The sequence below is a fragment of the Coregonus lavaretus genome (assembly GCF_964263955.1).
Source record: "Coregonus lavaretus genome assembly, contig: HAP1_SCAFFOLD_315, whole genome shotgun sequence".
In the NCBI taxonomy this organism is placed as follows: Eukaryota; Metazoa; Chordata; class Actinopteri; order Salmoniformes; family Salmonidae; genus Coregonus; species Coregonus lavaretus.
This window is the reverse complement of record NW_028165262.1, coordinates 129,899-157,500: the sequence shown is the minus strand read 5'-3', so window position 1 is coordinate 157,500 and position 27,602 is coordinate 129,899. Positions and strand designations below refer to the sequence as shown.

The 27,602-nt window shown below is 50.3% G+C and overlaps 1 protein-coding gene across 1 annotated transcript in view; it reads left to right on the top strand.

The window, feature by feature from the left end:
• The window catches only part of LOC311116059 (putative E3 ubiquitin-protein ligase HERC1), a 233,569-nt gene that overhangs the window by 147,269 nt on the left and 58,698 nt on the right, over positions 1–27,602 (top strand). The window contains 15 exon segments of the mRNA XM_084191189.1: positions 1–426; positions 782–1,058; positions 1,283–1,481; positions 1,676–1,842; positions 5,834–5,956; positions 7,907–8,150; positions 8,553–8,674; positions 10,631–10,851; positions 12,744–13,030; positions 13,163–13,215; positions 14,737–14,937; positions 15,217–15,391; positions 18,467–18,734; positions 22,775–22,988; positions 23,469–23,674. The exon segment at positions 1–426 is cut by the window's left edge and continues 274 nt beyond it. Of these exon segments, the coding sequence (XP_084047315.1) occupies positions 1–426; positions 782–1,058; positions 1,283–1,481; positions 1,676–1,842; positions 5,834–5,956; positions 7,907–8,150; positions 8,553–8,674; positions 10,631–10,851; positions 12,744–13,030; positions 13,163–13,215; positions 14,737–14,937; positions 15,217–15,391; positions 18,467–18,734; positions 22,775–22,988; positions 23,469–23,674 (3,183 nt within the window).

Genomic DNA, 27,602 nt, shown 5'->3' with positions numbered 1-27,602 from the left:
CAACACAGGGTCTCCCCAGACCCCAAAGACACAACAACAACGGGGACCGTCACCACGACGACGACCTCTGATCTGAGAGTGTCACACAGCCTGGACGAGGTCAAAGCCCACGTGGTGCCCAACTCCAAATCAGAGAGCGAGATCTCCTCCTACGCCTTGGACTCCCAAAACCAGGGTGGAGGAGGAGGAGGAGGAAGTCCAGAGAACCTCTCCCCTGCTCCTCAGACCCCCCAGGAGGGCAACAGGAGGAAGGGCCATGAGGGGCTGTCTCACGGGGGCCGGGGCCACGATGGCTCTCCCTCCTCAGGGGCCAGTCAATCTGAGATCCATGCAGTGCAGCTGTCCTACCTCTACCTGGGGGCAATGAAAGCCCTCAGCACCCTGCTCACCTGCTCCAAGTATGCTGAGCTGCTGCTCATACCCAAGGTTAGTAGTACTGCATCTGGTGAGTCAGTTTGGTGGCAGCAACATCAGGGTTGTGGGTTCGAATCCCGCATGGCTCTCACATCATATAGTACCTGTCCGAGAAATGCCTGGGCCCAGGTTCCGTTGTCAGGAAAAAGTCACTGGCCCCAAGTATACTGTAAATGTGTGTTTCGTCAATCAAAGCGTCTGCTAACGGCCCACTCTGTAATCGGTCCAGGTTCAATCAAAGCGTCTGCTAACGGCCCACAATGTAATCGGTCCAGGTTCAATCAAAGCGTCTGCTAACAGCCCACTCTGTAATCGGTCCAGGTTCAATCAAAGCGTCTGCTAACGGCCCACTCTGTAATCGGTCCAGGTTCAGCCGGAGCCTGCTCCCAGTGGACACAATGCAGACCTGAACGCTGGGTCCACCCCCAGTGGCGGAGCGGCCTCGCCCGTGTGCCAGGAGGAAGTTGAGATGAGGGCGGCACTGCAGTTCCTGATGCGTCACATGGTCAAGCGGGCCGTGATGAGGTCACCCATCAAGCGGGCGTTGGGATTGGCCGATTTGGAGAGGGCTCAGGCCGTGATCTATAAATTGGTGGTCAGCGGGCTGCTGGACGGACACTGCAGCGGGGGCAAAGCCAGGCCTGGTGAGTCCCTCTACACTGAGGAAAATAACATGGTGTTTGTTAGGGAAGGCTTTTCCATCTCTGGTCCTGGACTGGGTTCTTCCTGGGGTAAACATCTATACACCTGTTAATACTAGCTAGCTAGTTACCTTGGAGGTTTCTCTGACCATCTGATGTTGTGACCTGTCAAGAGTAAAGGAAAACTCTGTACTAAGGGTGTGTTGGTCTCTCTCCCGGCGTCTTAGCTGACCCAGAGTGTGAGGAAGGTGTGCAGGGAGAGCAGCAGGCCCAGACGCCCATCACCACTAGCCCCTCGGCCTCCAGCACCACCTCCTTCATGAGCTCCTCTCTGGAGGATACTACCACCGCCACTACACCAGTTACTGACACAGAGACTGTCCCTGCCTCAGAGTCCCCTGGGGTCATGCCGCTTAGCCTGCTCAGGTATATCAATCACACACACACACACACACACACACACACACACACACACACACACACACACTCAAACACACACACACACACACACACAGTACACACACACACACACACACACACACACACACACACACACACACACAAACACTGTGGATACTTTTTAAAGTCAAGGTATTTATTACAATGCCTGGTCTTTACAGGCAAATGTTTTCAAGCTACCCGACCACCACTCTGCTGCCAACGCGTCGTGCCCAGACCCCCCCGGTGTCTTCTCTCCCCACGTCTCCCTCTGACGAGGTGGGCCGCAGACAGAGCCTCACCTCCCCTGAGACCCAGACCTCCAGACCAACCAACAGGACAGGAACATGTATGGATTACACACCAAGCATCGCATGCATACACGCACACAAACACAGAGACACAGAGACACACAAACACAGAGCCTCAGCTCCCCTGAGACCCTGTTTTATCCCAGTCCAACAGGCTGACTAGTACTGGCCCTGTTTTATCCCAGGCCAACAGGCTGGCTAGTACTGGCCCTGTTTTATCCCAGACCAACAGGCTGGCTAGTACTGGCCCTGTTTTACCCCAGACCAACAGGCTGGCTAGTACCCTGTTTTATCCCAGACCAACAGGCTGGCTAGTACTGGCCCTGTTTTATCCCAGACCAACAGGCTGGCTAGTACTGGCCCTGTTTTATCCCAGACCAACAGGCTGGCTAGTACTGGCCCTGTTTTATCCCAGACCAACAGGCTGGCTAGTACTGGCCCTGTTTTATCCCAGACCAACAGGCTGGCTAGTACTGGCCTTGTTTTATCCCAGACCAACAGGCTGGCTAGTGCTGGCCTTGTTTTATCCCAGACCAACAGGCTGGCTAGTACTGGCCCTGTTTTACCCCAGACCAACAGGCTGGCTAGTACTGGCCCTGTTTTACCCCAGACCAACAGGCTGGCTAGTACTGGCCCTGTTTTACCCCAGACCAACAGGCTGGCTAGTACTGGCCCTGTTTTATCCCAGACCAACAGGCTGGCTAGTACTGGCCCTGTTTTATCCCAGACCAACAGGCTGGCTAGTACTGGCCCTGTTTTACCCCAGACCAACAGGCTGGCTAGTACCCTGTTTTATCCCAGACCAACAGGCTGGCTAGTACTGGCCCTGTTTTATCCCAGACCAACAGGCTGGCTAGTACTGGCCCTGTTTTATCCCAGACCAACAGGCTGGCTAGTACTGGCCCTATTTTATCCCAGGCCAACAGGCTGGCTAGTGCTGTTCCTGTTTTATCCCAGGCCAACAGGCTGGCTAGTACTGGCCCTGTTTTATCCCAGACCAACAGGCTGGCTAGTACTGGCCCTGTTTTATCCCAGACCAACAGGCTGGCTAGTACTGGCCCTGTTTTATCCCAGACCAACAGGCTGGCTAGTATTGGCCCTGTTTTATCCCAGGCCAACAGGCTGGCTAGTGCTGGCCCTGTTTTATCCCAGACCAACATGCTGGCTTGTACTGGCCCTATTTTATCCCAGGCCAACAGGCTGACTAGTACTGGCCCTATTTTATCCCAGGCCAACAGGCTGGCTAGTGCTGGCCCTGTTTTATCCCAGGCCAACAGGCTGGCTAGTACCCTGTTTTATCCCAGTCCAACAGGCTGGCTAGTACTGGCCCTGTTTTATCCCAGGCCAACAGGCTGGCTAGTGCTGGCCCTGTTTTATCCCAGGCCAACAGGCTGGCTAGTACCCTGTTTTATCCCAGTCCAACAGGCTGGCTAGTACTGGCCCTGTTTTACCCCAGACCAACAGGCTGGCTAGTACCCTGTTTTATCCCAGTCCAACAGGCTGGCTAGTACTGGCCCTGTTTTACCCCAGTCCAACAGGCTGGCGAGTACTGGCCCTGTTTTACCCCAGACCAACAGGCTGGCTAGTTCCCTGTTTTATCCCAGGCCAACAGGCTGGCTAGTACTGGCCCTGTTTTACCCCAGACCAACAGGCTGGCTAGTTCCCTGTTTTATCCCAGACCAACAGGCTGGCTAGTACTGGCCCTATTTTATCCCAGGCCAACAGGCTGGCTAGTGCTGGCCCTGTTTTATCCCAGACCAACAGGCTGGCAAGTACTGGCCTTGTTTTATCCCAGACCAACAGGCTGGCTAGTGCTGGCCCTGTTTTATCCCAGACCAACAGGCTGGCTAGTACTGGCCCTGTTTTATCCCAGACCAACAGGCTGGCTAGTGCTGGCCCTGTTTTATCCCAGACCAACAGGCTGGCTAGTACTGGCCCTGTTTTATCCCAGACCAACAGGCTGGCTAGTACTGGCCCTGTTTTATCCCAGACCAACAGGCTGGCTAGTACTGGCCCTGTTTTACCCCAGACCAACAGGCTGGCTAGTACCCTGTTTTATCCCAGACCAAGAGGCTGGCTAGTACTGGCCCTGTTTTATCCCAGACTAACAGGCTGGCTAGTACTGGCCCTGTTTTATCCCAGACCAAGAGGCTGGCTAGTACTGGCCCTGTTTTATCCCAGACCAACAGGCTGGCTAGTACTGGCCCTGTTTTACCCCAGACCAACAGGCTGGCTAGTACCCTGTTTTATCCCAGAACAACAGGCTGGCAAGTACTGGCCCTGTTTTATCCCAGACCAACAGGCTGGCTAGTACTGGCCCTGTTTTATCCCAGACCAACAGGCTGGCTAGTACTGGCCCTGTTTTATCCCAGACCAACAGGCTGGCTAGTACTGGCCCTGTTTTATCCCAGGCCAACAGGCTGGCTAGTGCTAGCCCTGTTTTATCCCAGGCCAACAGGCTGGCTAGTACTGGCCCTGTTTTATCCCAGACCAACAGGCTGGCTAGTACTGGCCCTGTTTTATCCCAGACCAACAGGCTGGCTAGTACTGGCCCTGTTTTATCCCAGGCCAACAGGCTGGCTAGTGCTGGCCCTGTTTTATCCCAGACCAACAGGCTGGCTAGTACTGGCCCTATTTTATCCCAGGCCAACAGGCTGACTAGTACTGGCCCTATTTTATCCCAGGCCAACAGGCTGGCTAGTACTGGCCCTGTTTTATCCCAGACCAACAGGCTGGCTAGTACTGGCCCTATTTTATCCCAGGCCAACAGGCTGGCTAGTACTGGCCCTATTTTATCCCAGACCAACAGGCTGGCTAGTACTGGCCCTGTTTTATCCCAGACCAACAGGCTGGCTAGTACTGGCCCTGTTTTATCCCAGGCCAACAGGCTGGCTAGTGCTGGCCCTGTTTTATCCCAGACCAACAGGCTGGCTAGTACTGGCCCTATTTTATCCCAGGCCAACAGGCTGACTAGTACTGGCCCTATTTTATCCCAGGCCAACAGGCTGGCTAGTACTGGCCCTGTTTTATCCCAGACCAACAGGCTGGCTAGTACTGGCCCTATTTTATCCCAGGCCAACAGGCTGGCTAGTACTGGCCCTATTTTATCCCAGGCCAACAGGCTGGCTAGTGCTGGCCCTGTTTTATCCCAGACCAACAGGCTGGCTTGTACCCTGTTTTATCCCAGGCCAACAGGCTGGCTAGTGCTGGCCCTATTTTATCCCAGGCCAACAGGCTGACTAGTACTGGCCCTATTTTATCCCAGGCCAACAGGCTGGCTAGTGCTGGCCCTGTTTTATCCCAGTCCAACAGGCTGGCTAGTACCGGCCTTGTTTTATCCCAGTCCAACAGGCTGGCTAGTACTGGCCCTATTTTATCCCAGGCCAACAGGCTGGCTAGTACTGACTTTGCTTATTTATTTGACTTGAGGGAATGATATTACTGTGACTATGATATGATATTACTATTAACATTTTAAAATTTTAGTCATTTAGCAGACGCTCTTATCCAGAGCGACTTACAGTTAGTGAGTGCATACACTATGACTGTAATATGATATTACTGTGACTGTAATATGATATTACTGTGACTGTGATATGATATTACTGTGACTGTGATATGATATTACTGTGACTGTAATATGATATTACTGTGACTGTGATATGATATTACTGTGACTGTGATATGATATTACTGTGACTGTGATATGATATTACTGTGACTGTGATATGATATTACTGTGACTGTGATATGTGGTTGTCCCACCTAGCTATCTTCAGATGAATGCACTTAACTGTAAGTTGCTCTGGATAAGAGCATCTACTAAATTACTAAAATAAAAACTGTAAATGTAGGACTAGGGCCCCTGGAACGAAGGCGGCTCTTGGTGACTTCATTCTTAAGGCTCTTACTTTTTTTTCTGATCAATAAAATATACCTGTCCATAGTAGCACACAGGATACGTTCTGTAAGTCCTGTTTGTCTCTGTATGTGATGGTAACATCCTCTCCTCCGTGTTGTCCACTCCAGCCCTGTCGGACCCCAGCAGCAGACTCTCCACTTCCCCTCCACCCCCGGCCATCGCTGTGCCCCTCCTGGAGATGGGCTTCTCTCTGAGGCAGATCACCAAGGCTCTGGAGGCTACAGGGACAGGTACTGACTTCACTATACACTACCTTATACCAAGGCTCTGGAGGGTACAGGGACTGACTTCACTATACACTACCTTATACCAAGGCTCTGGAGGGTACAGGGACAGACTTCACTATACACTACCTTATACCAAGGCTCTGGAGGGTACAGGGACAGACTTCACTATACACTACCTTAAACCAAGGCTCTGGAGGGTACAGGGACAGACTTCACTATACACTACCTTATACCAAGGCTCTGGAGGGTACAGGGACAGGGACAGACTTCACTATACACTACCTTATACCAAGGCTCTGGAGGGTACAGGGACTGACTTCACTATACACTACCTTATACCAAGGCTCTGGAGGGTACAGGGACTGACTTCACTATACACTACCTTATACCAAGGCTCTGGAGGGTACAGGGACTGACTTCACTATACACTACCTTATACCAAGGCTCTGGAGGGTACAGGGACTGACTTCACTATACACTACCTTATACCAAGGCTCTGGAGGGTACAGGGACAGACTTCACTATACACTACCTTATACCAAGGCTCTGGAGGGTACAGGGACTGACTTCACTATACACTACCTTATACCAAGGCTCTGGAGGGTACAGGGACTGACTTCACTATACACTACCTTATACCAAGGCTCTGGAGGGTACAGGGACTGACTTCACTATACACTACCTTGTTTTTCATGGTTCGGGCTTGGCCCCTTAGTTTAAGTGAAGGGAAATCTTAACGCTACAGCATACAATGACGTTCTAGACGATTCTGTGCTTCCAACTTTGTGGCAACAGTTTGGGGAAGGCCCTTTCCTGTTTCAGCATGACAATGCCCCCGTGCACAAAGTGAGGTCCATACAGAAATGGTTTGTCGAGATCTGTGTGGAATAACTTGACTGACCTGCACAGAGCCCTGACATCAACCCTGCCTTTGGGATGAATTGGAACGCCGACTGCGAGCCAGGCCTAATCGCCCAACATCAGTGCCCGACCTTACTAATGCTCTTGTGGCTGAATGGAAGCAAGTCCCCTCAGCAATGTTCCAACATCTAGTGGAAAGCCTTCCCAGAAGAGTGGAGGCTGTTATAGCAGCAAAGGGGGACCAACTCCATATTAATGCCCATGATTTTGGAATGAGATGTTCGACGAGAAGCTGTCCACATACTGTTGGCCATGTAGTGTATCACAAATATCACATGTTGTATCGCTGAATATGAGCGAGAACACTTTGGTTACTGTTGGCAGCAAACATGGAGTCAGCCATCAGTTCAGAAGGTCCAGCTTGTTTGCAAATGAGCCTCCTACTTTATCTAGTGGCCATTCAGTATTCAACCACTTATAATGGACCGTCTCTCTCCCAGCCAATGGCCATTCAGTATTCAACCACTTCTAATGGACCGTCTCTCTCCCAGCCAATGGCCATTCAGTATTCAACCACTTCTAATGGACCGTCTCTCTCCCAGCCAATGGCCATTCAGTATACAACCACTTCTAATGGACCGTCTCTCTCCCAGCCAATGGCCATTCAGTATACAACCACTTCTAATGGACCGTCTCTCTCCCAGCCAATGGCCATTCAGTATACAACCACTTCTAATATTATTATTATAACTGATTATATTTGTCCTGCTACAGACTTGTTAATGTGTTCATCATTACAAGTGTGTAATGGTAATGTGTTGCATATCCCAACTCCCCCTGAAACACCCGCAGGGAGTGGGGTCACGGCCGGGGTCACCATTGGCCAGCGCCAAATGGAGCAATTGGGGGTTAAGTGCCTTGCTCAAGGGCACAGCGACAGATCTTTTTCGGCTCAGGAATTCAAATTCAGCAACCTTTGTTACCTGGTCCCAACGCTCTAACCTCGTGGCTACCTGCCACCCCTGTTAGCAGCACCCTGACAGTGATCTAAGGATGTCATCAGTTCCTATCTGCACCCCATCCCCCCCCCAGGTACTCGTGGCGAGGCTGATGCCCAGAACATCACAGTGCTGGCCATGTGGATGATAGAGCACCCCGGAACGGAGGAGGAGGAGCAGGAGGAGAGCCACTCTGGAGGAGGGGGGTCAGACAGCTCCACCTGCCCAGGGGCCACAGCCTCGGGAGGGGGTAAGAGTCTGGAGAGGAGCTACCTACACTCCCCTGGAGATATCCCTAACGCTGACGCTGCAGACATGGAGGAGGGCTTCAGTGAGAGGTAGGTACAGTCTACAGTAACTGAACCTGTTCTAGAGTACAGCCCCCTCAGGGTCAGGGGTCAGGTATGACTGTCTAAAGCCTTCTGTTGCCCATAGTGCACTTAGTAGCTGTAGATTCATAAAACTGCTGTAGATTCAGGATTCAACAACAACAACATGAACTTACAATACTTCCTGCTACAGCGCAGAAAGAGTCAGGGGATGCCGTCTATTCTGTTTGCTATTGCTATTGAACTACTAGTTATCATTTAAAACCGATATTAGATCATCTGTTTCCATGTTTCTGGTTGTACGAGGGCTGTGTTGTCCTTGTTGTCAGTTTCCACGTGACTGACTGACTGTGAGTGCAGTGTAAAACAGCGGATCATTTCCCCATGTTTACTGACTGTGTGTCCCTGCAGTCCAGAGGGTCTGGACCAGGACAGTGCCTCAGCCTCCAGTGGTCCAACACCCAGAGGTCACTCTGCTGTCAGCAGGAAACACCGCTTTGACTTGGCTGCTAGGACGCTGCTGACCCGTGCTGGTGAGACTCTCTCTCTCTCTCTGCTCTCCCTTCCTCCCTCCTTTTTCCTTTCCTCCGAGACGTCTAAGAAAAGGAAAACCCACACACTGCTCTTGCCAGTATCACTTTATGTTTTTGAAAGTAAACTCAGGAAAAAATAAATAAAGAAACTTCCCTTTTTCAGGACCCTGTCTTTCAAAGATAATTAGTGAAAATCCAAATAACTTCACAGATCTTCATTGTAAAGGGTTTAAAAACTGTTTCCCATGCTTGTTCAATGAACAATAAACAATTAATGAACATGCTCCTGTGGAACGGTCATTAAGACACTAACAGCTTACAGACGGTAGGCAATTAAGGTCACAGTTATGAAAACTTAGGACACTAAAGAGGCCTTTCTACTGACTCTGAAAAACACCAAAAGAAAGATGCCCAGGTTCCCTGCCCATCTGCGTGAACGTGCCTTAGGCATGCTGCAAGGAGGCATGAGGACTGCAGATGTGGCCAGGGCAATAAATTGCGATGTCCGTACTGTGAGACGCCTAAGACAGCGCTACAGGGAGACAGGACGGACAGCTGATCGTCCTCGCAGTGGCAGACCACGTGTAACAACACCTGCACAGGATCGGTACATCCGAACATCACACCTGCGGGACAGGTACAGGATGGCAACAACAACTGCCCGAGTTACATCAGGAACTCACAATCCCTCCATCAGTGCTCATCTTATGTTCATACAAATATTTACACATGTTAAGTTTTCTGAAAATAAACGCAGTTGACAGTGAGAGGACCTTTCTTTTTCTGCTGAGTTTATATTTACCCAGATAAGCACCCTAAGGGCTCGTCAGTCAGCATTTCACATTAAGGTCTACAGCTGTTGTATTCGGCGCACGTGACAAATAACAACATTTGATTTGATTTACTAAAGTTCCTACTAAAGCGTTTGGTGGTGCTGGTATCTCCTCTTCTGTTAGCTGTGTAGTACTACTCGGTGCAGGCTAGTGATGGGGGGAAAACAATCGATAGTTACATATCGGGATATTATTTTGTATCGTTTTGACAATATCACAATATAATTTTTGCACTAGTTGGCTATACCTGCGCCAAAAAAAAACTCGCAGTATTTTTCCCTCGTAGCTTGTTCTCTCATCTTCTTTTTAAATAGAGAGACAATTTGTTTTCAGCACTTTTATTTCCATGACTGATTATTATTATTTATTTGTCTTTCTCACGGCTCTCTCTTGTCTCTCTGCAGTAGATACATTTACATTTACATTTTAGTCATTTAGCAGACGCTCTTATCCAGAGCGACTTACAGGAGCAATTAGGGTTAAGTGCCTTGCTCAAGGGCACATCGGCAGATTTTTCACCTAGTCGGCTCGGGGATTAGAACCAGCGACCTTTCGGTTACTGGCACAACGCTCTTAACCACTAAGCTACCTGCCGCCCCACAATATATATAATATATATGGTGAGCAATATGTTTGGAACGTAAAATCACAGTATTGAATCGCTATACATATGGTATCGGCACCTAATTAACGTGATAATATGGTACGGTGAGGTCCCATCCCCCTCCCCTCTAGCTGGTCTGTACCGGCCCGGTCCAGGTCATGGTGGTCAGCCGTACAGCAGGACCCTGGACCTCTGTGTCACTAAACTTCTATACTATTCTAACATATACTCTCTCCTCTCCTGTAGCTGGTCTGTACCGCTCGGTCCAGGCCCATCGTAGCCAGTCTCGTAGGGAGGGCAGTGCCCTACAGCAGGACCCTGGACCTCTGTGTCACTAAACTTCTATACTATTCTAACATATACTCTCTCCTCTCCTGTAGCTGGTCTGTACCGCTCGGTCCAGGCCCATCGTAGCCAGTCTCGTAGGGAGGGCAGTGCCCTACAGCAGGACCCTGGACCTCTGTGTCACTAAACTTCTATACTATTCTAACATATACTCTCCCCTCCCCTCTCCTGTAGCTGGTCTGTACCGCTCGGTCCAGGCCCATCGTAGCCAGTCTCGTAGGGAGGGCAGTGCCCTACAGCAGGACCCCGGAGCGCTGTATGACTTTAACCTAGATGAGGAACTGGAGCTTGATCTGGACGAGGAGGCCATGGAGGCCATGTTTGGTCAGGACCTGGCCAGTGACACTGACATCCTGGGCATGTGGATCCCAGAGGTACTGGACTGGCCGACATGGGTGTGTGTGAGTGCAGCGGGGTGCTGCTTCTTTCCTCCCCTTTAACTCAGGGGCTCATCCTTACTTCCACTTCACTAAACATCTTGCTTTAGTGGAAGTCAGGATTTTGACTCTTAACAAATTAACTTTCACTCGCACACTCATTCACTTAGTGCTGTAAATGCTAACCATCTGCTTAGAGAGGTTGAGGCTCACACACGCTCACACCATCTCCCTCTCTCTCGCTCTCACACACACACTGCGTCATGCTCTGCCATTGGCGGTGATTTCTGTCGTTAGCCTAACTAGCATGGGATGTCAATAGGGTTTGGTTGGAAACCAGATGGAATGCTAACATGCTAAGGGTGATTACAGTGGGTGGCATTGATCATCATCAATTCTTGGTGCTTGTGGTTAATTGATCAATTCTTGGTGCTTGTGGTTAATTAATGAAGTCTTGTTGCTTGTGGTTAATTGATCAAGTCTTGCTGCTTGTGGTTAATTCGTCAAGTCTCGTTGCTTGTGGTTAATTCATCAAGTCTCGTTGCTTGTGGTTAATTCATCAAGTCTTGTTGCTTGTGGTTAATTCATCAAGTCTTGTTGCTTGTGGTTAATTCATCAAGTCTCGTTGCTTGTGGTTAATTCATCGTCTGTTAGTGGCATCATGGCATTGATGACCTAGATTTAAACTGACTTTGTGTTTATGTGTGTGTCCCTCCCCTCCCCTCGCTGTCTCTGTCCCCTCCCCTCGCTGTCTCTGTCCCCTCCCTCCCCTCCCCTCGCTGTCTCTGTCCCCTCCCTCCCCTCCCCTCGCTGTCTCTGTCCCCTCCCCTCGCTGTCTCTGTCCCCTCCCTCCTCTCCCTATCTCTGTCTGTCACCTCCCTCCTCTCCCTGTCTCTCTTTGTCCCCTCCCTGTCTCTCTGTGTCCCCTCCCTGTCTCTCTGTGTCCCCTCCCTGTCTCTCTGTGTCCCCTCCCTGTCTCTCTGTGTCCCCTCCCTGTCTCTGTGTGTCTCTGTGTCCCCTCCCTGTCTCTCTGTGTCCCCTCCCTGTCTCTCTGTGTCCCCTCCCTGTCTCTCTGTGTCCCCTCCCTGTCTCCCTGTCTCTCTGTGTCCCCTCCTTGTCTCTCTGTCTCCCCTCCCTGTCTCTCTGTGTCCCCTCCCTGTCTCTCTGTGTCCCCTCCCTGTCTCTCTGTGTCCCCTCCCTGTCTCTCTGTGTCCCCTCCCTGTCTCTCTGTGTCCCCTCCCTGTCTCTGTGTGTCTCTGTGTCCCCTCCCTGTCTCTCTGTCTCCCCTCCCTGTCTCTCTGTGTCCCCTCCTTGTCTCTCTGTATCCTCTCCCTGTCTCTCTGTGTCCCCTCCCTGTCTCTCTGTGACCCCTCCCTGTCTCTCTGTGACCCCTCCCTGTCTCTCTGTGTCCCCTCCCTGTCTCTCTGTGTCCCCTCCCTGTCTCTCTGTGACCCCTCCCTGTCTCTCTGTGACCCCTCCCTGTCTCTCTGTGTCCCCTCCCTGTCTCTCTGTGTCCCCTCCCTGTCTCTCTGTGACCCCTCCCTGTCTCTCTGTGACCCCTCACTGTCTCTCTGTGTCCCCTCCCTGTCTCTGTGACCCCTCCCTGTCTCTCTGTGTCCCCTCCCTGTCTCTCTGTCTCCCCTCCCTGTCTCTCTGTCTTCTCTCCCTGTCTCTGTGACCCCTCACTGTCTCTCTGTGTCCCCTCTCTGTCTCCCCTCCCTGTCTCTCTGTCTTCTCTCCCTGTCTCTCTGTCTCCCCTCCCTGTCTCTCTGTCTCCCCTCCCTGTCTCTCTGTCTCCCCTCCCTGTCTCTCTGTCTCCCCTCCCTGTCTCTCTGTCTCCCCTCCCTGTCTCTCTGTCTCCCCTCCCTGTCTCTCTGTCTCCCCTCCCTGTCTCTGCGTGTCCCTCGCAGCATGTGTGTGAGACAGAGGAACGAGACGAGGTGGTAGTGTGTGAGTTGTGTGAGGCCAGCGTTGCCAACTTCAACCAGCACATGAAGAAGACCCACCCTGGCTGCGGGCGCAGTGCCAACCGACAGGGCTACCGGAGCAACGGGTCCTACGTAGACGGATGGTTCGGTGGGGAGTGTGGCAGTGGCAACCCATACTACCTCCTCTGCGGTAGCTGCCGGGACAAACACCTGGCGGTCAAGAGTAAAACCACAGTCCCCGTGATGGAGAGGTCAGTGGCAGACAGAAGGTGACACTCAATTAAACACTACGCTTTTAATACAGACAATGACATGTACAGCTGAAACTAAGATTCAATACACACTGTATCACAGTGACAAGATGACGATCTGATCACTGACGTGTTGTGGTCCATGTTCAGATATAAGGGACAGGCTCCGGACCTCTTGGGCAAGCAGGACAGTGTCTATGAAGGTAATGGTTATGATTAAAGATGATGATTGAATTGTTCCTGACCCTCTGAATGAATAGTTCACTGCAGCTTTATGGCTGATAGTATGACTGTGGTATTCTCTATAACCACGTGGCTGATAGTATGACTGTGTTATTCTCTATAACCATGTGGCTGATAGTATGACTGTGGTATGCTCTATAACCACGTGGCTGATAGTATGACTGTGGTATTCTCTATAACCACGTGGCTGATAGTATGACTGTGGTATGCTCTATAACCACGTGGCTGATAGTATGACTGTGTTATTCTCTATAACCACGTGGCTGATAGTATGACTGTGGTATTCTCTATAACCACGTGGCTGATAGTATGACTGTGGTATTCTCTATAACCACGTGGCTGATAGTATGACTGTGGTATTCTCTATAACCACGTGGCTGATAGTATGACTGTGGTATTCTCTATAACCACGTGGCTGATAGTATGACTGTGTTATGCTCTATAACCATGTGGCTGATAGTATGACTGTGTTATTCTCTATAACCATGTGGCTGATAGTATGACTGTGTTATTCTCTATAACCATGTGGCTGATAGTATGACTGTGGTATTCTCTATAACCACGTGGCTGATAGTATGACTGTGTTATTCTCTATAACCATGTGGCTGATAGTATGACTGTGGTATTCTCTATAACCATGTGGCTGATAGTATGACTGTGGTATTCTCTATAACCATGTGGCTGATAGTATGACTGTGTTATTCTCTATAACCATGTGGCTGATAGTATGACTGTGTTATTCTCTATAACCATGTGGCTGATAGTATGACTGTGGTATTCTCTATAACCACGTGGCTGATAGTATGACTGTGGTATTCTCTATAACCACGTGGCTGATAGTATGACTGTGTTATGCTCTATAACCACGTGGCTGATAGTATGACTGTGTTATTCTCTATAACCATGTGGCTGATAGTATGACTGTGGTATTCTCTATAACCATGTGGCTGATAGTATGACTGTGGTATGCTCTATAACCACGTGGCTGATAGTATGACTGTGGTATTCTCTATAACCACGTGGCTGATAGTATGACTGTGTTATTCTCTATAACCATGTGGCTGATAGTATGACTGTGGTATGCTCTATAACCACGTGGCTGATAGTATGACTGTGGTATTCTCTATAACCACGTGGCTGATAGTATGACTGTGTTATTCTCTATAACCATGTGGCTGATAGTATGACTGTGGTATTCTCTATAACCACGTGGCTGATAGTATGACTGTGTTATTCTCTATAACCATGTGGCTGATAGTATGACTGTGGTATTCTCTATAACCATGTGGCTGATAGTATGACTGTGGTATTCTCTATAACCACGTGGCTGATAGTATGACTGTGTTATTCTCTATAACCACGTGGCTGATAGTATGACTGTGTTATTCTCTATAACCATGTGGCTGATAGTATGACTGTGGTATTCTCTATAACCATGTGGCTGATAGTATGACTGTGGTATGCTCTATAACCCCCTACAGAGGACTGGGACATGCTGGATGTTGATGAGGATGATAGGTTGACTGGAGAGGAGGAGTTTGAGCTGCTGGCGGGGCGTTTGGGTCTGAGTGAGCGCCGGGTCGTCCCAGAGGCCGTCCAGTTCCCTGACAGCGACCCGCTGGGGGCGTCCGTAGCCATGGTGACCGCCACCAACAGCATGGAGGAGACCCTGCTGCAGATAGGTGAGGGGCTGAGACACACAAACAGAGAGAGAGGGACAGTACTGGATTTTAATACACGTCTGTGTTTATGTTGTACCCAAATAGTTTGAGTTTAGTTCAAGTTATTTAACCAGAAAGTCCCTTTAGCAACAATAGTGGATTTTGGTCAAGTAGGAATGGCGAGATGTGTATGGTCCTCTCTGTAATGGGGGGGGGTCAGTGTTCACCTGTTCTGTTCTATATTGTGTCTCAGTTGTTGTGTGTTAGCTTCAACACTGTGTCTGTGTGTGTCTTTCCCAGGGTGCCACGGCTCGGTGGAGAACAGCTCCTCAGGCAGGGTGACTCTGGGTGAGCAGGCTGCAGCGCTGCAGAACCCCCATGACAGGGTCATGGCTCTGAGGAGAGTGACCTCTGCAGCTCAGGTCCTCCTGGCCAGGACCATGGTGATGAGAGCCCTGTCGCTGCTCTCTGTCAGGTGGGTGTAGGACTGTCTGTAGGACTGGGGGTAGGCTAGGTGTAGACTAGGTGTAGGACTGTGTGTAGGCTAGGTGTAGGACTGTGTGTAGACTAGGTGTAGGACTGTGTGTAGACTAGGTGTAGGACTGTGTGTAGGGCTAGGTGTAGGACTGTGTGTAGGGCTAGGTGTAGGACTGTGTGTAGGCTAGGTGTAGGACTGTGTGTAGGCTAGGTGTAGGACTGTGTGTAGACTAGGTGTAGGACTGTGTGTAGGGCTAGGTGTAGGACTGTGTGTAGACTAGGTGTAGGACTGTGTGTAGACTAGGTGTAGGACTGTGTGTAGGGCTAGGTGTAGGTCTGTGTGTAGGCTAGGTGTAGACTAGGTGTAGGACTGTGTGTAGACTAGGTGTAGACTAGGTGTAGGACTGTGTGTAGACTAGGTGTAGGACTGTGTGTAGACTAGGTGTAGGACTGTGTGTAGACTAGGTGTAGACTAGGTGTAGGACTGTGTGTAGACTAGGTGTAGGACTGTGTGTAGGCTAGGTGTAGGACTGTGTGTAGGCTAGGTGTAGGACTGTGTGTAGGGCTAGGTGTAGGACTGTGTGTAGGCTAGGTGTAGGACTGTGTGTAGGCTAGGTGTAGGACTGTGTGTAGGCTAGGTGTAGGACTGTGTGTAGGCTAGGTGTAGGACTGTGTGTAGACTAGGTGTAGGACTGTGTGTAGGCTAGGTGTAGGACTGTGTGTAGACTAGGTGTAGGACTGTGTGTAGACTAGGTGTAGGACTGTGTGTAGACTAAGTGTAGGACTGTGTGTAGACTAGGTGTAGGACTGTGTGTAGACTAGGTGTAGGACTGTGTGTAGGCTAGGTGTAGGACTGTGTGTAGACTAAGTGTAGGACTGTGTGTAGGCTAGGGGTAGGACTGTGTGTAGGCTAGGTGTAGGACTGTGTGTAGACTAGGTGTAGGACTGTGTGTAGGCTAGGTGTAGGACTGTGTGTAGACTAGGTGTAGGGCTAGGTGTATGACTGTGTGTAGGCTAGGTGTAGGACTGGGTGTAGGGCTAGGTGTAGGACTGTGTGTAGGCTAGGTGTAGGACTGTGTGTAGGGCTAGGTGTAGGACTGTGTGTAGACTAAGTGTAGGACTGTGTGTAGGCTAGGTGTAGGACTGTGTGTAGACTAAGTGTAGGACTGTGTGTAGGCTAGGGGTAGGACTGTGTGTAGGCTAGGTGTAGGACTGTGTGTAGGCTAGGTGTAGGACTGTGTGTAGGCTAGGTGTAGGACTGTGTGTAGGCTAGGTGTAGGACTGTGTGTAGACTAGGTGTAGGACTGTGTGTAGGGCTAGGTGTAGGACTGTGTGTAGGCTAGGTGTAGGACTCTGTGTAGGGCTAGGTGTAGACTAGGTGTAAGACTCTGTGTAGGACTGTGTGTAGGCTAGGTGTAGGACTGTGTGTAGGGCTAGGTGTAGGACTGTGTGTAGGCTAGGTGTAGGACTGTGTGTAGGCTAGGTGTAGGACTGTGTGTAGGCTAGGTGTAGGACTGTGTGTAGACTAGGTGTAGGACTGTGTGTAGACTAGGTGTAGGGCTAGGTGTAGGCTAGGTGTAGGACTGTGTGTAGACTAGGTGTAGGGCTAGGTGTATGACTGTGTGTAGGGCTAGGTGTATGACTGTGTGTAGGCTAGGTGTAGGACTGTGTGTAGGCTAGGTGTATGACTGTGTGTAGGCTAGGTGTAGGACTGTGTGTAGGGCTAGGTGTAGGACTGTGTGTAGGCTAGGTGTAGGACTGTGTGTAGGCTAGGTGTATGACTGTGTGTAGGCTAGGTGTAGGACTGTGTGTAGGGCTAGGTGTAGGACTGTGTGTAGGCTAGGTGTAGGACTGTGTGTAGGCTAGGTGTAGGACTGTGTGTAGGCTAGGTGTAGGACTGTGTGTAGGCTAGGTGTAGGACTGTGTGTAGGCTAGGTGTAGGACTGTGTGTAGGGCTAGGTGAAGGCTAGGTGTCTGTGGTCTGTATATACACTTTGTGTACAAAACATCCCTGTGGAACACCTTCCTAATATTGAGTTCCACCCCCTTTTGCCCTCAGAACAGCCTCAATTTGTCGGGGCGTGGACTCTACAAGGTGTCGAAAGCGTTCCACAGGGATGCTGGCCCATGTTGACTCCAATGCTTCCCACAGTTACACACGGGAAACTGTTGAGCATGAAAAACCCAGCAGCGTTGCAGTTCTTGACACACTTACTACCATACCCTGTTCAAAGGCACTTCAATCTTTTGTCTTGCCCAGTCACCCTCTGAATGGCACACGTACACAATCCATGTCTCAAGGCTTAAACATCCTTCTTTAACCTGTCTCCTCCCCTTCATCTACACTGATTGAAGTGGATTTAACAGGTGACATCAATAAGGGATCATAGCTTGGTCACCTGGTCATTCTATGTCATGGAAAGAGCAGGTGTTCCTAATGTTTTGTACACTCACTGTATGTAACCGCTGCAGCTGTCTGTCTGTCCCTGCTCTCTGTCAGGTAGGACAAGCATTATGTCTGTCTGTGAGGGTAGGACAAGCATTATGTCTGTCTGTCCCTGCTCTCTGTCAGGTAGGACAAGCACTCTGTCTGTCTGTCTCTGCTCTCTGTCAGGTAGGACAAGCACTCTCTCTCTCTGTCTCTCTGTCTCTCTCTCTCTCTCTCTCTCTCTCTCTCTCTCTCTCTCTCTCTCTCTCTCTCTCTCTCTCTCTGTCTCTCTCTTCCTGTCTGTCTGTCTTTCTCTGTCTCTGACTCTCTCTCTGTCTCTGACTCTCTCTCTCTCTCTCTCTGTCTCTGGCTCTCTCTCTGTCTCTGTCTCTGGCTCTCTCTCTGTCTCTCTGTCTCTGTCTCTCTCTGTCTCTCTCTCCCTGTCTGTCTCTCTCTTTCTCTGTCTCTCTCTCTCTCTGTCTCCATGGTGTCTCTCCATCTCTCTTCATCCATCTGATCTTTCACTGTGTGTTTAGTTGGTGTCAGTGTATAAGGGGGAACTGCATGGCAAAGTACTGTATGTTTATGAGTATGTCCTTCTGTGCACCAGTGAGCCAATCACCTGAGTCTCTCTCTCTCTCTCAGTGGTTCCAGCTGCAGCCTGGCAGCAGGGTTGGAGTCCCTGGGTCTGACAGACATCAGGACCCTGGTCCGGCTGATGTGTCTGGCTGCGGCAGGGCGAGCCGGCCTCTCCACCAGCCCTGCAGCTGGATCGGGGGCCTCCGAGCGGCCCCGCGGGGCCACCAAGGCCAGCAAACCTATCTCCTGCCTGGCATATCTCAGTACGGCCGTTGGCTGTCTGGCCTCCAACAGTCCCAACGCTGCCAAGCTGCTGGTCCAGCTCTGCACACAGGTGACGACGGGGACACAGCTCAGACTCACACAAAGATCATAGACTCACAGCTCAGACTCACACAAAGATCATAGACTCACAGCTCAGACTCACACAAAGATCATAGACTCACAGCTCAGACTCACACAAAGATCATAGACTCACAGCTCAGACTCACACAAAGATCATAGACTCACAGCTCAGACTCACACAAAGATAATAGACTCAAAGGCTGGTCCAGCTCTGCACACAGGTGACGACGGACCCACAGCTCAGACTCACACAAAGATCATAGACTCACAGCTCAGACTCACACAAAGATAATAGAATCAAAGGCTGGTCCAGCTCTGCACACAGGTGACGACGGACTCACAGCTCAGACTCACACAAAGATCATAGAATCAAAGGCTGGTCCAGCTCTGCACACAGGTGACGACGGGGACACAGCTCAGACTCACACAAAGATCATAGACTCACAGCTCAGACTCACACAAAGATAATAGAATCAAAGGCTGGTCCAGCTCTGCACACAGGTGACGACGGACTCACAGCTCAGACTCACACAAAGATCATAGAATCAAAGGCTGGTCCAGCTCTGCACACAGGTGACGACGGGGACACAGCTCAGACTCACACAAAGATCATAGACTCACAGCTCAGACTCACACAAAGATCATAGACTCACAGCTCAGACTCACACAAAGATCATAGACTCAAAGGCTGGTCCAGCTCTGCACACAGGTAACGACGGACACACAGCTCAGACTCACACAAAGATCATAGACTCACAGCTCAGACTCACACAAAGATAATAGACTCACAGCTCAGACTCACACAAAGATCATAGAATCACAGCTCAGACTCACACAAAGATAATAGACTCAAAGGCTGATCCAGCTCTGCACACAGGTGACGACGGACCCACAGCTCAGACTCACACAAAGATAATAGACTCAAAGGCTGGTCCAGCTCTGTACACAGGTGACGACGGACACACAGCTCAGACTCACACAAAGATCATAGACTCACAGCTCAGACTCACACAAAGATAATAGACTCACAGCTCAGACTCACACAAAGATCATAGAATCAAAGGCTGGTCCAGCTCTGCACACAGGTAACGACGGGGACACAGCTCAGACTCACACAAAGATCATAGACTCACAGCTCAGACTCACACAAAGATCATAGAATCACAGCTCAGACTCACACAAAGATCATAGAATCAAAGGCTGGTCCAGCTCTGCACACAGGTGACGACGGACACACAGCTCAGACTCACACAAAGATCATAGACTCACAGCTCAGACTCACACAAAGATAATAGAATCACAGCTCAGACTCACACAAAGATCATAGAATCACAGCTCAGACTCACACAAAGATCATAGAATCACAGCTCAGACTCACACAAAGATCATAGAATCAAAGGCTGGTCCAGCTCTGCACACAGGTGACAACGGGGACACAGCTCAGACTCACACAAAGATAATAGACTCAAAGAGAAGGAGAAAGACGGACCCACAGCTCAGACTCACACAAAGATCATAGACTCAAAGAGAAGGAGAAAGACGGACCCACAGCTCAGACTCACACAAAGATCATAGACTCAAAGAGAAGGAGAAAGACGGACCCACAGCTCAGACTCACACAAAGATAATAGACTCAAAGAGAAAGAGAAAGTTACAAGTTCTCTGCTGCACTCAACGACTTTCAAAAAGACAGGAAATTCAAGTCAGTCCTCACCGCCACACTTATGAAATACTTAACTTGACCTATACACTAAGGAAGCTGCTCAGCAAATTATCCTGTGTTAAATCATCACTGGCTGTGTTCAATTTAACACTGGTCCAGTGTCTGTAGGGGTCCACACTTTTCAGTGTTAAATGAACACTGCTTAGTGTAAAGCCTTATTTGCATATTTCCCAGACTGACTTGCCTTCCGAGTGAATTGTAGTTACATGACTGTATTTGTTAGTGACAGAGACGTGATTGTTGCAGTCATTTTCTTGGTCCTGTGGGTTTCACCAAGTGAGATCCTAAGCGAATATGTTATATCATTCAAATTCTTCAATACAATACAACAAGTGTTTAATGAGGCCTTATTTTGAGGACATAGTTTTACCCTAATACAGTAGCCTGAAAGTCACATGATGATGGTTTGCAAAGTGATGTGTAATTGTTATTGGAATCCAGCCAGAGTGGAGATATCCAACATTTGAAATTGTTATTCTCCCACAACCTGCATTCAGATTGACTAAGATATGAGACTTCCTAAAGTATCTAAACTGGAATAACCATTTCAGGAACGGCTGCAATAAAGTCCAACTAACAGATTGGATTAGTTTAGAAAAATGTATGTTATTTATATTTGAGTAGTGTAAGATTAATTATTCAATCAACATAGATATTGAAAAAAAAAAACGATTCTAAAAATCAACCTGCGATAGAGCATGCTGGGAATTATGATAATGATGGGCATGGTTTTGATTTAACACTGGTTATTAACACCAACACTGGGGTTATTTTACACCAAGTAGTGTTAATTTAAGACCTACAGAGTTCATTTAACACCTGAATCAACACTAGAAATGTTACACTGAAAAATCAATACTAGGTAACACTGGCCAATTAGCTGTGTACAATACAGATAATGTACAATACAGATAATGTACAATACAGATAGTGTACAATACAGATAATGTACAATACAGCTAGTGTACAATACAGATAGTGTACAATACAGATAATGTACAATACAGCTAGTATACAATACAGATAGTGTACAATACAGATAGTGTACAATACAGCTAGTGTACAATACAGATAGTGTACAATACAGATAGTGTACAATACAGATAGTGTACACTATACAATACAGCTAGTGTACAATACAGCTAGTGTACAATACAGCTAGTGTACAATACAGATAATGTACAATACAGATAGTGTACAATACAGATAGTGTACAATACAGCTAGTGTACAATACAGATAGTGTACAATACAGATAATGTACAATACAGATAGTGTACAATACAGATAGTGTACAATACAGCTAGTGTACAATACAGATAGTGTACAATACAGATAGTGTACAATACAGATAATGTACAATACAGATAGTGTACAATATAGATAATGTACAATACAGCTAGTGTACAATACAGATAGTGTACAATACAATACAGCTAGTGTACAATACAGATAGTGTACAATACAGATAATGTACAATACAGCTAGTGTACAATACAGATAGTGTACAATACAGATAATGTACAATACAGATAGTGTACAATACAGATAGTGTACAATACAGATAGTGTACACTATACAATACAGATAGTACAATACAGATAGTGTACAATACAGAAAGTGTACAATACAGCTAGTGTACAATACAGATAATGTACAATACAGATAGTGTACAATACAGATAATGTACAATACAGATAATGTACAATACAGCTAGTGTACAATACAGATAGTGTACAATACAGCTAGTGTACAATACAGCTAGTGTACAATACAGATAGTGTACAATACAGATAGTGTACAATACAGATAGTGTAGCTCTTGATCCAATAACTTCCTTCCTTCTGCACCACTAATGTACTTCCACTATCTCTCCACTAATACTCACCTGTAGCAAAAGGTTGGCTGGTCCTCATTAAAGTCCCGTAGATCAAATCATTATTCCTGTTTGATTTACAAATCCCTACTACACAAGCTTCCATCTTATCTAACTTCGTTGCTAACGTTTATAAGAACGAGCTCCGTCTCGCAGGATTGGTTAACTCTTGAGGTCCCTCTGGTCTCGACCAATTTAGGTAAATCCCCCCCCCCCCCCCCCCCATTACTTGGAATAACATACAACATTCCTTGCATCTTGATTCCCTGGTGCCTCTAGGGCAGTTGAGGACTGATTGCAGTTGTTTTATTATGTAGACATTGTGTTGTTGACAGTCCCATCCAGTGTGTTGGGGTTAGGGTTGATCAGACTGATCTGTTAGGGTTGATCAGACTGATCTAGAACCTGTATATCTATCTATCTCTCTCTAGAACCTGATCTCGGCGGCAACGGGGATGAACCTGACCACGGTAGACGACCCCATCCGGAGGAAGTTCCTCCCCAGCTTCCTGAGGGGCGTGGCCGAGGAGAACAAGCTCGTGACGTCGCCCAACTTCGTGGTGACCCAGGCCCTCGTGGCGCTGCTGGCCGATAAAGGCGCCAGGCTCAGACCCAACTACGACAAGGCTGACATGGAGAGAAGAGGTCTGTAGACCTGGAGGCAGCCACACTGTCGTCCTCATACATTGTCTGTCATTGACATTTCGTTATCACGCGTCGTCATATTCAATAGAATTTTTGTAATGACTTGTTTGTTTGTTTAAACATTTGCATTTGGGATGAATAAAGATATTTTTCAGCTCATTAGAATTAGATTTAAGAAACGGTTAAAGGGGCCAGTGATTGTAGACTTGTAGTCGCCTCGCATTTAATATCGGATGACAGTACACGCAAACATGTAGCTACTAGCTATTGTTATCAGCTTGTGCTAGCCACCATAGTCCCCATTCTAGTTGTCATTATTACCATACTGTTTGTACCATGCATTGTGTTATGTTATGATTTTGATTCTCTCATCTCTTCCCCAAATCACTCCCCCTATTCCTTCTTTCCCACCTTGTTTCGTTCCGGCAGGTCTAATTGCACATTTGTATACCAATCCTTCCTATAATTCCACTGCTGTAGGGCCGCTGGAGCTGGCCAACGCGCTGGCGGCGTGCTGCCTGTCTTCTCGCCTGTCCTCGGGCCACCGCCAGTGGGCCGCTCAGCAGCTGGTCCGCACGCTGGCCGCTCACGACAGAGACAACCAGAGCCGGCCGCAGACCTTTGCCGACATGGCGGGTGACCTGCGCAAGTGCTCTTCTGTGAAGTTGGAGGCTCACCAGAGCAGGGTGAGCACTGGAGGGTTAGGGTGGAGGGGTTAGGGTGGAGGGTTAGGGTGGAGGAGTTAGGGTGGAGGGTTAGGGTGGAGGAGTTAGGGTGGAGGGGTTAGGGTGGAGGGGTTAGAGTAGAGGGTTAGAGAAGAGGGTTAGGGTAGAGGGGTTAGGGTGAGTAGGGGTCAGGGTAGAGGGTTAGGGTGGAGGGTTAGGGTGGAGGGTCAGGGTAGAGGGTTAGGGTGGAGGGGTCAGGGTAGAGGGTTAGGGTGGAGGGTCAGGGTAGAGGGTCAGGGTAGAGGGTCAGGGTGGAGGGGTCAGGGTAGAGGGTCAGGGTAGAGGGTTAGGGTAGAGGGTTAGGGTAGAGGGTTAGGGTGGAGGGTCAGGGTAGAGGGTTAGGGTGGAGGGGTCAGGGTAGAGGGTTAGGGTGGAGGGTCAGGGTAGAGGGTCAGGGTAGAGGGTCAGGGTAGAGGGTTAGGGTGGAGGGGTCAGGGTAGAGGGTTAGGGTGGAGGGTCAGGGTAGAGGGTCAGGGTAGAGGGTCAGGGTGGAGGGGTCAGGGTAGAGGGTCAGGGTAGAGGGTTAGGGTAGAGGGTTAGGGTAGAGGGTTAGGGTAGAGGGGTTAGGGTGAGTAGGGGTCAGGGTAGAGGGTTAGGGTGGAGGGTCAGGGTAGAGGGTCAGGGTAGAGGGTTAGGGTGGAGGGTCAGGGTAGAGGGTCAGGGTGGAGGGGTTAGGGTAGAGGGTCAGGCTGGAGGAGTTAGAGTGGAGGGGTTAGAGTTGAGGGTTAGGGTGGAGGGGTTAGGGTAGAGGGTTAGGGTGGAGGGGTTAGAGTAGAGGGTTAGAGTAGAGGGTTAGGGTAGAGGGGTTAGGGTGAGTAGGGGTTAGGGTGGAGGGGTCAGGGTAGAGGGTTAGGGTGGAGGGTCAGGGTAGAGGGTCAGGGTGGAGGGGTTAGGGTAGAGGGTTAGGGTGGAGGGTCAGGGTAGAGGGTTAGGGTGAGTAGGGGTCAGGGTAGAGGGTTAGGGTGGAGGGTTAGGGTGGGTAGGAGTTAGGGTGGAGGGTTAGGGTTCAGACCTTTGTCGACATGGTGGGTGACCTGGTCAAGTGCTCTTCCGTCAAGTTGGAGGCTCACCAGAGCAGGTTGAGTTCATTGAGCGTTCAGAGAGTTCTGTGTGTCTACTGGTATAGAATATACTGTTTGTGTTGGGTAGTGTAGCCATAGAAATAACATCCACTCCTGCCAGTGTCAAGGTTGCCCAAACTGTGTGACATCACTTTTCTAAAATAACCACTCGGACCCCATTAGAAAAATAGTCCCATCGCTCCTCGACTCCTTTTCTTAATATACCTCTGTCTGTCCGTCCATTCATTCATCTCCTATTGTTCCTGAAATGAACTGATTCATTAATGAATGTTCCCTAACTCCCTCCTCCTCGCCCCTCACAGAGCAGCTCTCCATCTGTTACATACTAAATTAGTCTGCTGCCTGAACCCTCTACCCCCTCTCTACCCCCTCTCTACCCCCTCTCTACCCCCTCTCTGCTCCCCTCTCTGCTCCCTCTCTACCCCCTCTCTACCCCCTCTCTACCCCCTCTCTACCCCCTCTCTACTCCCCTCTCTACTCCCCTCTCTACCCCCGCTCTACCCCCTCTCTACTCCCCTCTCTACTCCCTCTCTACTCCCCTCTCTACCCCCTCTCTACTCCCCTCTCTACTCCCTCTCTACCCCCTCTCTACTCCCTCTCTGCTCCCTCTCTACTCCCCTCTCTACTCCCTCTCTACTCCCCTCTCTACTCCCCTCTCTACCCCCGCTCTACCCCCTCTCTACTCCCCTCTCTACTCCCTCTCTACTCCCCTCTCTACCCCCTCTCTACTCCCCTCTCTACTCCCTCTCTACCCCCTCTCTACTCCCTCTCTGCTCCCTCTCTACTCCCCTCTCTACCCCCTCTCTACTCCCCTCTCTACTCCCTCTCTACCCCCTCTCTACTCCCTCTCTACTCCCTCTCTACCCCCTCTCTACTCCCCTCTCTACTCCCCTCTCTACCCCCGCTCTACCCCCTCTCTACTCCCCTCTCTACTCCCTCTCTACTCCCCTCTCTACCCCCTCTCTACTCCCCTCTCTACTCCCTCTCTACTCCCCTCTCTACCCCCTCTCTACTCCCCTCTCTACTCCCTCTCTACCCCCTCTCTACTCCCTCTCTACTCCCTCTCTACCCCCTCTCTACTCCCCTCTCTACTCCCCTCTCTACTCCCCTCTCTACCCCGCTCTACCCCCTCTCTGCTCCCCCTCTACTCCCTCTCTACTCCCCTCTCTACCCCCTCTCTACTCCCCTCTCTACTCCTCTCTACCCCCTCTCTACTCCCTCTCTCCCTCTCTACCCTCTCTACCCCCTCTCTACCCCTCTCTACCCCCTCTCTACCCCCTCTCTACCCCCTCTCTACCCCCTCTCTACCCCCTCTCTACCCCCTCTCTACTCCCTCTCTACTCCCCCTCTCTACCCCCTCTCTACTCCCTCTCTGCTCCCCCTCTACCCCCTCTCTACTCCCCTCTCTACTCCCTCTCTACTCCCTCTCTACCCCCTCTCTACTCCCCTCTCTACCCCCTCTCTACTCCCTCTCTACCCCCTCTCTACCCCCTCTACCCCCTCTCTACTCCCTCTCTACCCCTCTCTACCCCTCTCTACTCCCCTCTCTACCCCCTCTCTACCCCCTCTCTACTCCCTCTCTACTCCCTCTCTACCCCCTCTCTACCCCCTCTCTACTCCCCTCTCTACCCCCTCTCTACCCCCTTTCTGCTCCCTCTCTACCCCCTCTCTACCCCCTCTCTGCTCCCCTCTACTCCCTCTCTACCCCTCTCTACTCCCTCTCTACCCCTTTCTGCTCCCTCTCTACCCCCTCTCTACCCCCTCTCTGCTCCCCCTCTACTCCCTCTCTACCCCCTCTCTACTCCCCTCTCTACCCCCTCTCTACCCCCTCTCTACCCCCTCTCTACTCCCTCTCTACTCCCCTCTCTACCCCCTCTCTACCCCCTCTCTGCTCCCCCTCTACTCCCTCTCTACTCCCTCTCTACCCCCTCTCTGCTCCCTCTCTACTCCCCTCTCTACCCCCTCTCTACTCCCCTCTCTACCCCCTCTCTACCCCCCTCTCTGCTCCCCCTCTACTCCCTCTCTACCCCCTCTCTGCTCCCCCTCTACCCCCTCTCTACTCCCTCTCTACTCCCTCTCTACCCCTCTCTACCCCCTCTCTACCCCTCTACCCCTCTCTACCCCCTCTCTACCCCCTCTCTACTCCCCTCTCTGCTCCCTCTCTACTCCCCTCTCTACCCCCTCTCTACTCCCCTCTCTACCCCCTCTCTACCCCCCTCTCTGCTCCCCCTCTACTCCCCTCTCTACCCCCTCTCTGCTCCCCCTCTACCCCCTCTCTACTCCCTCTCTACCCCCTCTCTACCCCCTCTCTACCCCCCCTCTACTCCCTCTCTACTCCCTCTCTACCCCCTCTCTGCTCCCTCTCTACTCCCCTCTCTACCCCCTCTCTACTCCCCTCTCTACCCCCTCTCTACCCCCCTCTCTGCTCCCCCTCTACTCCCCTCTCTACCCCCTCTCTGCTCCCCCTCTACCCCCTCTCTACTCCCTCTCTACCCCCCCTCTACTCCCTCTCTACCCCCTCTCTACCCCCCTCTCTGCTCCCCCTCTACTCCCCTCTCTACCCCTCTCTGCTCCCCCTCTACCCCCTCTCTACTCCCCTCTCTACCCCCTCTCTACCCCCTCTCTACTCCCCTCTCTACCCCCTCTCTACCCCCTCTCTACCCCCTCTCTACTCCCTCTCTGCTCCCCCTCTACCCCCTCTCTACCCCCTCTCTACTCCCCCTCTACTCCCTCTCTACCCCCTCTCTACCCCCTCTCTACTCCCTCTCTACCCCCCCTCTACTCCCTCTCTACCCCCTCTCTACCCC